The 14,257-nt window shown below is 43.0% G+C and overlaps 1 protein-coding gene across 1 annotated transcript in view; it reads left to right on the top strand.

Annotated features, from left to right (window-relative positions):
- The window catches only part of AGBL1 (AGBL carboxypeptidase 1), a 3,971,795-nt gene that overhangs the window by 923,008 nt on the left and 3,034,530 nt on the right, over positions 1–14,257 (top strand). The window contains exon 7 of the mRNA XM_085644473.1: positions 9,478–9,686. Coding sequence (XP_085500599.1) covers positions 9,478–9,686 — 209 coding nt within the window. The remainder of the gene's footprint in view (positions 1–9,477; positions 9,687–14,257) is intronic.

Here is a 14,257-nt window from a genome sequence, read left to right as displayed (position 1 = left end):
ACCTTTTTGCACCGCCAAGAGATTTTTCTGTATATACGTCATATGCTTCTGCCACTCTAGCGGCCGGCCAGACGGTTGTAGGCCCATACCTGTAACTATTTGAGATTGCAATAAACGGTTTCAAAAAAAAAAAAAAAAAAAAAACAATGGTAAAAGGACCCAAAAACTCAGATCTGCCTTTATAAGTATGTCTAGGATTTTTCACTAACACCTGGTCACCAACACACCACTTTTTGTACCTCACACCCATCCTGGAGTCATAACTTGACTTATATTTATCCTAATAATTGGAAATTCTGGAACGTCTTGTGGCTGCAGACATACCACTTCCACTGCATGGAGGCAGCCAACTAGGATTCAACTTCGAAGAGGCTTTTCTCCCTCTCAAAACTTCAAAAGAAGACCTTAGAGTAACAGCATTGGGTGTAATCCGATGAGCCCACCAGGTATCTCTCAAAACAGTGCTGAAAGATAATTTCGATTCAAGGGCTCGTTGAGCACAACCTTTAACAACTGCTTTCGGCTAGACCATTGGCGTGAGGTTAATATAAGGCTGTCTTTTGATGAATAATATTAAGATCTTTAAGAAAACTGCACATCTCACGAGAGACAAACTGGACCCCATTATCAGGGACCAAGAATATTGGAACCCCTTCAGAAACAAAAACATCCTTAAGGAAATCTATCACCGTTTTTGTGTTAGCCACTGACACGCACTTAGTGATCACCCACTTAGAGGTATAGTCCACTAGTAAAAGAACAAACCTCTCAAAAGAAGGCAAAAGTTCAAATGGACCAACTATGTCCAAACCTAACTTTGACCACACTCTATCTAGAACTTCAACAGGAGACAGGGGAGCATTATTGGGAGTGTGAGATTTGTCATTGGAGGCACAAGACAAACAGTCTTTAACAACACACTCAATCATATGATCCATACCAGGCCCCCAGTACCTTTCCCTCACTCTGGCTTTCGTCAGACTCCTGCCCAAATGGCCCTCATGAGCAAGGTTGACTATTCTGTCTCTAAAAACATTGGGAGGAATTACTCTGTCACCTCTCATGAGATTATTGCAGTAGAATGATAACTCCTCTCTCACAGCCCAATAAGGTCTCATCTCTTGATCCAAGATCTTATAATCAGGCCAGCCATGACTTACCCACCCCCTGAGAAGAGAAAAATCCTTTTCATTACCTACACCCTCCAACCACTCTTCAGACGAAAAAGCAGACTCAGCAACCCAAAGAACACACTCAACTTCCTCACGCTCTGAGATCTGGCCAACAGGCAAGCGAGAAAGACAATCAGCGGATTTATTGCTCAGACCGGGTATATACTGAACAATAAAATTAAACTTTTGGAGCCCCTCACTCCAACGCTTGAGCCTGGGTGTGGTGTGCTCATTATGGTGGCACGAGAAAACCTGCATTAAGGGACGATGATCCGTACGAACCAAAAATAGAATCCCCCAAAGATAAAATTTAAAATGTTGCACCGCCCAGAACACACTCAAGGCCTCTCTCTCAATACACGAGTAATTGACTTCCACATCCTTAAGAGCTCTGGAGGCATCCACAACTTGAGAAAGCACCGCCCCTAAGCCTTTAAGACTAGCATCTGTTGTAAGAATGGTTTTGCGATTAACATCAAAATCTCCCAAAGTGGGCATTTTACCAATTTCACACTTAATGCAATCAAATGCTTTCTGACATTCATCAGACCAAACAAACTGTGTCCCCTTCTTGAGCAGATTCCTAATAGGTTCAGCTACACTTGCAAATCCTTGTACAAATTTAGAATAGAACTCAGTGAGTCCCAAAAACGACCTCACTTGATCCTTATCTTGAGGAGTGGGAGCTTTCACAACACTATCCGCAAGTTCTAACTTGGGTTGAATGCCCTCTCCAGAAATCACGTGACCTAAATACGTTACAGAGCTCAGCCCAACCCGGCATTTTTGTCTTTTCACTGTGAGCCCTGCGTCCCTCAACTTCTCCAACACACTACAGAGGGTGGCACCATGTTCTCTCTCATCTTTCCCATATATCAGGATATCGTCCTGAAAAAACATGACATTGGGTATTTTCCCAAGCACCATCTTCATGACCCTCTGGAAGCATGCCGCCGCAGACGCCAATCCAAAGGGCATCCGCAAAAAGGGATAAGCCCCCAGAGGTGTCACAAAAGATGTGAGGTGCCTGGAATCCTTGTGCAACACAACCTGGTGGTAGGCCGAAGATAAATCTAACACACTGTAGATTTGAGCTCCCTTGAGAATGCTGAGAGACTCAGAAATATTGGGTAGAGGTTGATGATCCACCCAAATCCACTCATTCAACCCCCTCAAGTCCACACACATCCTGACGCTTGCCCCCCCATCCTTAGGGGCAAGAACAATGGGGGCAAGCCACTCGGAAGCTTCAATCTCCTCAATAATTCCTAAGTCAAGCAGTCTATGCAGTTCAGCTTTGAGGGGCTCAACCATCATATTGGGTACCCTCCTTACCTTGTGTACACACGGAATAGCCCTTTCCTTGAGGATAATGCGGTGTTCAAATCCCTTGAGGCACCCTAATGTATCCGAAAAGACCTCGGGAAATTTGTCAAAATACTCACAACTCGGATCAATGGGGTCTACTAACATAACTTGAACCTTGGGATCCTTAGCACAGGGGTTAAGCATGATACCCAAGTCACGCTGATGCCTCCACCCAAGTAAATTGTATCCTCTTTCAGCCACATAAACTTTGCCTACAGTATGTCTGTCCTTGAATTTGATACTTGCTTGAACATAACCAAGGAAATTTATCTTAGAACCACCATAGCTAACAGGATTGATATCAGGTGGTGATAGAGTCATGTTGTCGAGACCCACACACTCATCCCACTGTCTATTACCAATCATAGTAAAAGGCAACCCTGAGTCAGCTAGGACTGTAAAATTATGACCATCAACCGTAATTTCACATTCTGGCATTGTTATTTTGCCTGCATCTACCTCACCATAACCAGCCCTAACATTCAAAAGGCTAGTGCGCACTACCTCAATATTTTTCTGTGGGTTACGGGCTTTGTCAGAGGCTTTGCAAACTCGAGCATAATGCCCTTTGATACCACACTTGTTACACACTGCTTCCCTAGCAAAACAGTGCAGGTAATTAGAGAAATGCGAGAAACTTCCACACCTCATACATTTAGGTTTAGGACTTGTCGTTGTAGCTTTGTCAGCAGAACTACTACCCATACCAGTGGAACGATTGTCACGCTCCGCTTTGTCTTGAACACCTTTAGAAGGAACACGCATGCGTGCGTCCTTCTCAATAGTCTTGGTATTGTCAGAGGTGGAGATTTTAGCTAGACTATTGCAAGTCTCAGGATTGTCGCCCTCTTCAATGACATGCACCTCACTGAGCTTCTGACTCTTGTCTTCTCTATTCTTCCTAATTTCCTTCACCCATGTGGAAGTGTTCTCCATACCCTCAACGATGGCTACTGCCTCTACCAAAGAAGGGTTTTTCGACAATAGTTTTTCTTGAACACAAACACTGTTAGTGCACCTCACTAATTGATCTCTCACCAACGAATCCGAAAGATCACCAAACTTGCACGTGCGTGTAAGAGTCTTCACAGATGCAACGTAATTGCCTACACGTTCCAAGGGATCTTGGATTCTGGTGAAAAACTTGTCTTTCCAGGACCACGTTGATGCGGGGACTAAAATACCTTTCCAGCATGGTCAAAGACATCTCGTAAACATCAGTTGGGGAGCCATCACCATTCCCAATTGGGATCGGGTCCATTCTATCATAAATATTCCTTCCTTCCACACCCAAATTAAGCTTCTCCCCACCAATGGCAACAATATATGAATCAAAAAGATTTTTCCATCATTTCCAAGGAAGAATTGGATCACCTTTCTCTGATAAAAAGGCAGGTGGTTGTGACATGCTAGTGGATGAAGCTATGGTGATACAAGTATTTTGCTTTGTATATATATATAGTTAAAATGATGGTATAATGAATAACAACAAAAAGTCAAACTAAAGATTTACAGTAAGGACCATATCTTGGGGCATAAATCACTGTTGAACATGTGCATAAATTGTTGTCCCAACGATTCATGCACATCGTGGATAATCGTCTACTTTCTTTTTCCTATGAAGTTCATGCAATCTGTAGTGCGCGTTAGCAATGTAGTAGTGTTCACAATAAAGTTTTATCCCATAAAAAAAAATGCTTCGTTACTTCTGCGTTGTCAGGGTAACCGACCACAAAATGGCCGCCAGAGTGACGAGCCATGCAAAGACGTGCGTTTCAACACTTGCGTTCCAGTGGCTGAGAACGCGCATGAAGAATTCTATCAAGCTCGCGGAGGCAGCTCGTGAGGCCAAACGGTAAGACTCGCGCACACCCAATTACGGGTTACTCTGAATTGGTTAAATTGGCTTGTTTACACCCAAAAAGACGTGCGCTACAACTCACATTTGCCTCATTCGAAAGTCTGTTCTCCTACAATTCATCAGAGAAGTCCAGGGTTAGCGAGACGAACGATGAAGTTCAAGTAGGGGAATTGGTGCTTAACCCACGTTGCCTGTCCCCAATCAGGTAAAGTCTACTCGTCGCCAGTGTAATAAAGAACGGGATCCATTTCATAAGCCAGGAGAGTAGATTTATTCAGGCACATAGCAGGATCCATACAGCAGCACCAACCGACCAGCCATCGTCCTTGCCCTGGAATGGATGATCCATCACTCGATGCATCACTCCATTCCATGACATAGACAGGATTCCAAAACAGTACAGCTTACAGATCATAACAGAAGGATATGAATTTAAGTGAACATATTTGAAACAGTGAAGTGTAACAGAGTAACTGAGACTCTGAGAAATTGAGAAAGAGTTGCTGTCACAATAGTAGCGCAACAGCACGTTTTCGGCCACAGCAAACTAACGGCAGAGCTCCAGTTAAGAATTTAAATGGTTGCTGTCTGGTTGATGCTCGCTTATTGAGAAGGTTAAGCCCACAGTTATTAGGCCTCCAAACGGCGTGGAGATTCAAGCTTTGGATTTGCTTATTTGTTCAACTATGGTGCCATTGAGGAGACCTCAAGGCATGGGTTTTCAAAATTGTAATAAGAAAGAGGACGGAAAAAAGTACCCAAGAAGTCTGGCAATAAAGACATGCCTGCTTCCATCAGAGACTTGGCAGGAACATTATGATTTCAACACGACCAGTACAATCATCTTGCTCCCTCAACGCCTCCATTTCCAGCTCATACCCCCTAAGCACTCTCAGGTCACAGGCCGCGAGTCTCACTGAGCATGCCTCTCGCACTACAGCTGTGACTGCCACGCATCCTCAAGTAGCAAACAAGGTATTGTTGCTCCCGGCACTCATTTTGTGCTACACTAAACGGGCCAGCGCAGGTCCACGCCTCACTGCGAACCAGCAGGCTGAGCTGGAAACCAGCCAGGCCTTTGCTTTGCCCGATGGCATTCCAGAACATTTACTGCACACAGTTTTATCTTCTTCCTTCACCAGATTAGATTCTGGTGAGGCATTTCTGGTCCTACCACCTGAGCAATATACTGCTTCAGAACCTATGACGTCTGGCATTTGTAAATAGCTCTGAGAATGTCACCGCCATACCCACTGCTAATCCATCTAATGTTAAAATTAACCCAACCACGGATGAAACAGAGGCCGCAGCTCAGCATAGAGTGGCTGCAAAACCAACCTATGAAAAGGGAGCGCAAAAGGTTTTAGAGAGCAAGACACAAGCGAAGCACAGACTGCATCTCACATTTTTGTACAGCCCCTGTGCGGCTAGCTTCCCTTAACAATGAGGCTCCAGTAGGGAATCTTGTACCTGTATGCCTGTGGGTAAGCAGACATCTTGTGAAACAAAAACATAGCCGTGGCCCCAGGAGGTAAGATCGGTGGGGCAGGGTTGGGGGATTTTGACAGAGGACGACAAGGGAAGATTAAACTAATAATTAATTTTCCCTCGTTGTCGTCTGTCGAAATCCCCCCCACCTGGCCCCACCGTTCTTACCTGCACGGGCTGCGGCTGCAAAAACATATCCATTGCTCCATTGCAATCCAGCATCAAAGAACAATTGTAAATTAGATGCTGTCTTGGGTAAGATAACATCAACTTGGGAGAATCAGCATGCAGCCACAGATGTGGCATCTTCTTTGCTAGACCCAAACCCACTAAATCTAAATCTTTACACTGGCAACACACTACATGAGAATTCCACCACCACTATTGCTGGATCCAACCCAGCTGTTATGTTGAGTGAAGATCCGCAATTCCTTCTTCATCTGGCCACCCGAGGGGAAGTTTGGCGATTTACATCTCGACTATGGTCAATGCCAAGCTCTTTCACTATGCAGCTAGCACATCATTTTATAAGATCCTCGGCAACTGGAATTTGTGTCAGGTTTCTGACTGGGCATTATTAACTTATATGATAATGGTTAGGGAGCAAGCTCATTCGTGTGTATTAGAAGACGAGCATGGTCATCGCTGGTTGAGATGCTGGAAAGGCCTATGGAAGTGCGTACAGTGCGTTCTGAGCCCATTATACATATTCAGCCCAGTTTCACCTGGAGGGTTAGAAAGACAAGATGTGCAAAGAGCGCAGGAAAAATTGCAAGGGGGATAGCCCGGCCACCCTGGATAGTTATTAAAAAAATGCATATAGTGCAATCTGAGCCCAGTATGCATGCTAAGCCCGGTTTTAAGCTGATGGGATGAAAATGAAAGATGTGCAAAGAATGCAGGGGGGTGAAAAGGGGATGTGCAGTGGCCGGTAGCATGGGGGCTGCCATTGTGAGAATTACATTTGACAGCACTTAATTTGTGCTGTTTAGGAACAGAAGAATAAAAACACTGCTTAAAATTTGAATTTACTTTTAAAGATTTTGGTTGGTACCTAAGTAGGATGCTCTCTGGGGTGAAAACTAAGTCAAAGACATGAGCCGAGCAAGATGTAGATGAAAAGAGATATAGGGTTCCAGCATACAGATGACAAAACTAAGGCCAAGCACACTAATTTATAAAAATGTGTTGTAACAAATGTTGTATAGAGCAACTTACAGCTCAGCAGCGGTTATTGATGGAATTGAGGCTCTTAACATTTTATCAGCTATGTTCAAGAATTTTACCAATCCAGAGATTGCTTGAGGGTAAGAGTCATTCAGAAAGAAGTCAATCGCTTCCTGAATTGTTTGGGTCCCTTTTTTTATCAGAGAATGATGATGACATTTTCTGCGATCTTCGGTTAGTGATGGGAAGGAGCAGAGAAGATGAGGTAAGCACTCCTGAAATTGACCACAGAGATGACACTCACTGGAGGGAGGGTGAGTCGACCAAGGTGGAAGAAGGACAAATGATGTAAAGTTTACCACCCTGATGGGCCAAATTTGATTTTACAGTGCATGGAGAAAGTATCTAAAAGATATTTTTGCACTGCTCTATTGTTGTAACCTCTCAGTATGAGGTGTGCCTGCTTTCTAGCCATGAGGGTCCTATGATCTTGTTCAAATGATTCTTTATGAAGTGCTTTATTTAACACTATTTTGAAATTCTGATGAGAGTGTTTTTCATTCCATAGAGCTGTGGCAGCTTTGAGTTGCAGTGCTTCCCAAAAGGAAAGATTCCAGGGATTAGGGGGATCCACATTGTCCATCGAGGATGCATCCAGCCAGATTAGGTTTTTCAGTGTGTCTAATTTTGCTGCACGCGTTGAATGTAGATATTTAAGAGTGCTGGCCTTCTGAGCCAGAACTTGATTGCACAGCATTCAAGTCGAATCTGGGCTGCATAAGAGTGTTGTGAAAGTTGGAACAGTGTTCTAAAGACGAGAATCTGAGATTTGTTTAGGAAAGTGCCCAATTTCCGAGGAAAAGCTTCTGAGCTGTATCCCAGTGTAGAGATGAGTTTGGTTTTTACTATGTTCAATAAGGGCTCTATGGTAGGCTGCTTTGTTTGTTTAAAAATGGTCTGGAATGCAAATTTTAGTGATGCGACCTTGGTTTTCAATGAGTTCTCGTGAGTTTGATGCCTCTCTTGTCATCTAGCCAAAATACAAGGCGCTTATTTCTGAGGGCTCTGGATGAGTGTTTTTAGTTTAAATGCCATGTTCCAAGTTTGTTCCTTTTCTGCCCAAAGATCACAATGTTGGTCTTATCAAAGTTCAATGTCATGCCATTTGTGGTGCTATGTTCGTTTAAGACATCGATCAGCTTTTGTAACCCCCTTACTTTTTGGCCTAAGAGGATGACATCATCGACGTAGAGCTGGGAAGTGATAGGGTGATTTACTAGCTTTGGTGCATTGCTTACTACTGCATCCAGCGCTTGGTCCAAGTCGCTTATTAGTAAGTTAAAAAGGGCTGGGGCTACAACGCACCCTTTTTTAACTCCTTGCTCTATTTTGATCTTGTCAGAGACTCCTACCAGTAAGTAACCGTTTCGTTTTGCAGCGTCAATCTTCTCTGGATTCACCTGCTGCACACTGACTTTGTATCAGTATCTAATTTATGATAGTGGCCGGGTTTAAAATGAAATTAAACTTGCAAACACATCTCCTTATTCACCATCTTCTATCCACTTGGCCTTTGGGCACCAGGAGGTCATTCACCGTTTTATGTCGATACAAATGATCAGATAACTCCTTCCGAGTCTATATATTTAAGTCACTGTCTTGATAAGAATAGATATAAGTAGCGCCTACAGGTTCAACAATGTTCATGGTGTGTTGAAAATGCCACGTGGGACAAAAAATAAACTGCTGCTCATTCACAGGCAAGTGTGAACATTGTTAACTAGTGTTAGAAGTAAATTGTTAAATAGTAAATTGTTGAATAGTGTAAGAGGTTGCCATACACTGGGCTAGGAAGACTGCACCCAAAGTACAGGACTGGCCGCACAGTTTATCTTATTGCAATGTTAATGCAGAGACCTATGGCAGTATCATGCCGTCAACCTCCCGCCCCAGAGATATATGGGGTCCATTTTGGGCATATATAGCAGCAACTAAGCAAGCCTCAAACTCTCAATCAGGAAACGGTGTTTTGCCTCAGGGAGTGGGATGACTGGACCGGACTTCTTAACACATGCACTGACAGACTAATATTCGGAGTGTTGTATTAATACGTATCCATGCTGAATGTCATTTTGGGGCGGGGGGATGTGCATCTGAGACACGCTATATGGGCGGGCTGGAGGTAAGTCTTCTTGATTAGGATAAGTATTGACACGAGGCTACATTACACCTGCTGTTCCAACTGCAACTGTTACTGAACTGTCAAGATTGACATGTAGAACTTGCGAAGTGAATTTATACGAAAGTATGAGAAAGGGCTTCATTTAAAACATATGTATGTGTTCCATATTTGAAAATAAAGTTAAAAAAAAATAGTGTTAGAAGTAATTTCTAAATGTTAAATTGTGTATGTTGTTCCAGAATCTAACTGCAAGAGAGCCGTTAGCAGAGGCTATGTGTGCGGATTACTGCGGTTCTACGAAGACTGGCATAGCAGTGATGCTTCCAACAGCTACGTCACGATTCGCAGCGCTCTCCTGCGTTGTCTCAAGCACATCACCAACATCCGTGTAGGCAGAGAAGCCTTCCTGCAAGCCAAGGGAATGGAAATTCTCTTCACAACAGCACAGGTCAGTTCTCACTTTATGATCATGCAGAGCTAAACTTCTGTGCGTAGTGGCTGGGACATTTATGGCATTTTTTTTGTCTTCACCAGTTGTGTTACTATAACGACTGAACTTAGCTTTTATTTCAGGTTTACAACGCAGCTGCAAACAAATACTATGATGTTATATTGCATACAATATTTAAAAAGACATTTTCAAAATCATGTCGGTGTGATAAGACTGAATTGCACAGTAGAACATTTCTAAATAATGTTACATTTTATTAGTTGCCCCCAAAGGCATTGTGAGTCACACGTGCGTTGCTCATTTACAGGTGTAACTTTGATTAGTATCGGACTCCTAATCAGTTAACGTCTAGTTTAGGAAAATTTGAACATCTATAATTTTTGTGTGGGATGTTATCTGTAAGAGCGGGTGTGGTCATGATCTGTGCAATGATTTCATAGCTAACCATGAGTGGCACATTGATTATGATTTCATAGTTGACCATGAGTGGCACATTCATGATGTTTTTAGTCTTCGAGTCATAATAAAAATACTATATATTCATAAGGAGTTTTTTTCCCTGATTGACTATGTTTTAAATCACACTTTTTTGTGTTGTGAGTCAACAACCATAACGTTCCTTTAACAAAGATTTTCTGTAATTTTTTTGAAATTTGAATTATGCTGCATTTTTTTCCTATTCAAATTATCCATTTTGTGCAGGATATGCCATATGCTCAGTATCAGACTGAGCAGCCTTAGGGTGGTCTCCCCCTCCGCAACTTTTTTACCTACCTCCTCCACTTTTCTGAACTTGTTTTTGCTGGCTTTAGGACACTGTGCACTTTACTAATGCCACCAGTGTTAAAGTGCTTGTGCTCTCTCCCCTAAACATGTTAACATTGTCTCATCCCCAATTGGCATATTTAAGTTACTTATAAGTCCCTCGTAAAGTGCACTACATGTGCCCAGGACATGTAAATATGATGCTAGTGAACCTGCAACACTTATTGTGCCACCCACTTCCATAGCCCTCTAATTATGGCTCAGGCCTGCAATTGCAGAACCGGTGTGTGCAATTTACACTGCCATTTCGACCTGCCATAATAAACTTTCCCTATTCAAGCACAAAGCGTGCACGATAATACAGACCATTGGGGACCATATCCTTGCAAGACAAGGTGCATAGGGATACCAAGTAGGTCAAATGGCAGAACAATTTACCTTGATAAATGTGTGGCTACTACTGGGATCGCCCTCCACGGATGCCTAATGGAGCTTTTATAGTCCACACTATATATAATATAGAGGATTAGGTCTGAATGGTCTAAATTAGTGTGCATGATTCGTACTTGTATAAGTGAAAAAGTCACGCATCTATTAAACTAAGATATTTTAGTAATAGCAAGTTACTGATTGTAGGGATTAAATTCACAGGTCCTGAAGAAAACCTGCTGACCCTTAGAGGCATATAGAAGGCTGAAACATGTCGACCCACGTATGTTTCGAGCAATTTTGCCCAGATACATCACTTTGTTTTGAACCTTGCCCGAGGACCTCAGGTTAAATCAGGAGAGAATGCAGAAGGCAACATTAATCTTAACATATATCTCTCCTTCTTAGCAAAGAGCTCCGCTAACACACTGCATTGAGACCACCCTCTCACACTTGGCGCAGTTGGTGAGGATCCAATGAGGAAGCATGCCACAGGTGGTACCTGTGGGTGAGGATCCTATAAAAAAAATCTAAGATATGCCAGGATCCCACTAATAATCTTTCAAAGTAGAGGGATCACAGCAGAGAAGGTTACCCCTCCATGATTGTAGTGATTTGATGTAATTTGGGAGGCCGAGGCTTCCCTTTCATAGTTTCTCACTCCCCCTCAAGTGTCATACCTATATTTAGCAATGCCAAGGCTTTCTACCAAAATAAATGAAAATGCAAATGTCTTGCTTCTCTTCTATGTAGTCTACTTGATTTGGTGTGTCTCTCTATTTGTTACTTGCATTTATCTGTCTAGCTTTCTAAAATAAAGCCATGATTTTCAGTTATTTTTCCATCATCAGAGTTGTTAGTCCAATGACTTAGGAATTGTTCATTGACTTATCCACCCTGTGTTCCATGTATCTCTTTGAAACCGACAAGAGGTTTTCCACTCAATACATTACCTTCTTTCCCCCTTTTTTGATGCACCTTTCACTAGCAATTTCCCACAATCATAGGAACCCTGGTTTTAATATGGGAGGAGTGTCACAAAACAAGTGACTCAAGCTAGGTATCTGTGGCATCATGCAACTGGAATCAAAGGACATACACATAGAGGGATCTGCTTCTTCCTGACTGGAAAGACGCAGTCAGCCAGCCTTGCAACCTCGGATGCTGGCATTTTCATCTGTGGAGTTCCGCAAGGATCATCCCTGAGCCTAACCCTCTTCAATGTAAACATGATTCCTCTAGTCAGCATCATCTGCTCTCATGTCAATTGCTCTCCTAAGCAGATGACATGAAACTTATCCCGCCCCCCATGGACAAGATGCCCATTTCCCGGATCAAGTTCAGTACCTGCATATCTGAAATCACTCACTGGATGATGACCAACTGTCTAACGCTAAACACCCACAAGATCGAAAGCATGATCTTCAAGAAGAGCACTTCACTGTGGGCCTCCACATGGTGGCCAGCAGACCTTTGACCAACACCCATCCCAACACCCACCCCCATCAACCACAGTAGGAACCTTGGGATTGTCATTGACAGCAAACTTGACATGAACAATCAAGTCAACGCCATCACTGCCTCATACTTCCATACCCTGAAGATACGGAGGAAGATTTTCTGATATCTCCCAATGCACACCCTTGTTACAAGCAACCTCAATTATAGAAACACTCTCTATGCGGGGATCAATACATACACAGCAGAAGGCTGCAGACCATTCAGAATGTGGCTGGCAGAGTCACTCTAAACCTCCCACAGTGCACTCAGACCACACCACACCTGAAGGAGCTCAACTGGCTCCTCATACACAAACAAGTACAATTCAAACTTCTCACCCACACTTTCAAGGCGCTACATAAGACTGGGCAGCATACCTCAAAAATTAAATCTGGCAGACACCTCTGCTCATCCAGACTCCAACTTGCACACATATCACACATACAGAAACCAGATACAGTGGTCGAGCCTTCACCTACATTACTCTTAAAGCATGGAATTACCTTCCGCGACACATAAGAGTATTGTGAGGATTTGGGTACACTATAGGAAATGGTTGTGGGGCCTTATCGTGGACTACACAATCCAATACCATCCTGAGCCCAGTCAGTCTTATTTACTTAACCTTAGCTCAGCCCTGGGTAGCTGTGGCTGTGAGCAGTAAGGCTTGGCAAAGAAACAAAATAAGAAAGTCACACTCCAATAAAGAGACAAGACAACAATTTATAAAAATAGAGCTTATTTTGTATGAATTGTTACCTTGATCATCGAAATCCATTGGAGGGTTATGGAGATACAGATGTTAGGCGTTATAATCACTTTTATTTGCAAACGCAAACAAGCATTGGTCAACAAAAGGTTTGTAAACTTTTCAAAGGTTTGAAAGAGGTATTGTGGGTACTACGTCCAGGTTGGCTGAACAAATCCAGCGGAGAACAAGGGAAGGGGACCATAGACGATACTTTGGTTAGTTACCTGGCCACCAGAGTGTTCCTACGGCAAGTTCCAAACTATACAGAACAACTGTCATAGAATGCAGTGGTCCTGATGCTGAGGATACAGGCAAAAGATGCTCAAAGGATGCTTTCGCTGTGGTGTGATCAACGGTTTGTCTTTGTGGTGGTTGCTCGGTCCACAGGTGATGAGGGATGACCTTGGCAACAGATATCAGGGTCCCTTGAAGTCCTCTATGTTGCAGAAGCAGGCCAGCCAATGCCGCATTTCTATTCTACTTGCACTATGGTTGGGGAAAAACCCTGAGGTGGGGGCTGGTGTCCCATGAGTTCGACAAACCCAGACTTTGATAGAATTCCTGGGTCCGGCAGACAGAGTGGCCATTTTTGGCTATCTCATAATTGTCCTTTTGCGCACCCAGTGACTGGTAGGGGCAAAACCTCTTCAGTGGCTACCAACTTGTCGATTTGGGCTCTTGCAGATCTTCTGTCCCTTGTCCTGCTTTGCTTTTCGGATAATACAGAATCTCCCACACGGTGGCTCAAACCCAACGAAGCAGGAGACATAACCCAGCAACACCTTTAGAAAAGGGTTTTATATTTCAAAATGCAAACACTCTCTTTTTTAGAATAAGGTTTGGGGTTTTATTTTACACAATGCTCTCTAACAGAAAGGCTTTCCCAGATGCCAAATGCAGAAAATTCAAATTTATATAAAGATATATATGTATATGCATGCGATAATAACCCACTTGGTAAATGCAAGAGTTAAATGCATGCATAATACCATGAATAAACAAGCAGCAAATAATATGAGATAACATTCAAGAAAATATTATATGCTGGATGTCCTGCAAGAGATCAGAAAGATATATATACACTAGGTACATCAAATTATTACTTTGGATGTGCACCTCACCC

The sequence above is a fragment of the Triturus cristatus genome, chromosome 3_1 (assembly GCF_964204655.1).
Source record: "Triturus cristatus chromosome 3_1, aTriCri1.1, whole genome shotgun sequence".
In the NCBI taxonomy this organism is placed as follows: Eukaryota; Metazoa; Chordata; class Amphibia; order Caudata; family Salamandridae; genus Triturus; species Triturus cristatus.
The sequence above is the reverse complement of the archived record's forward strand: the minus strand, read 5'-3'. Positions and strand labels throughout refer to the sequence as shown.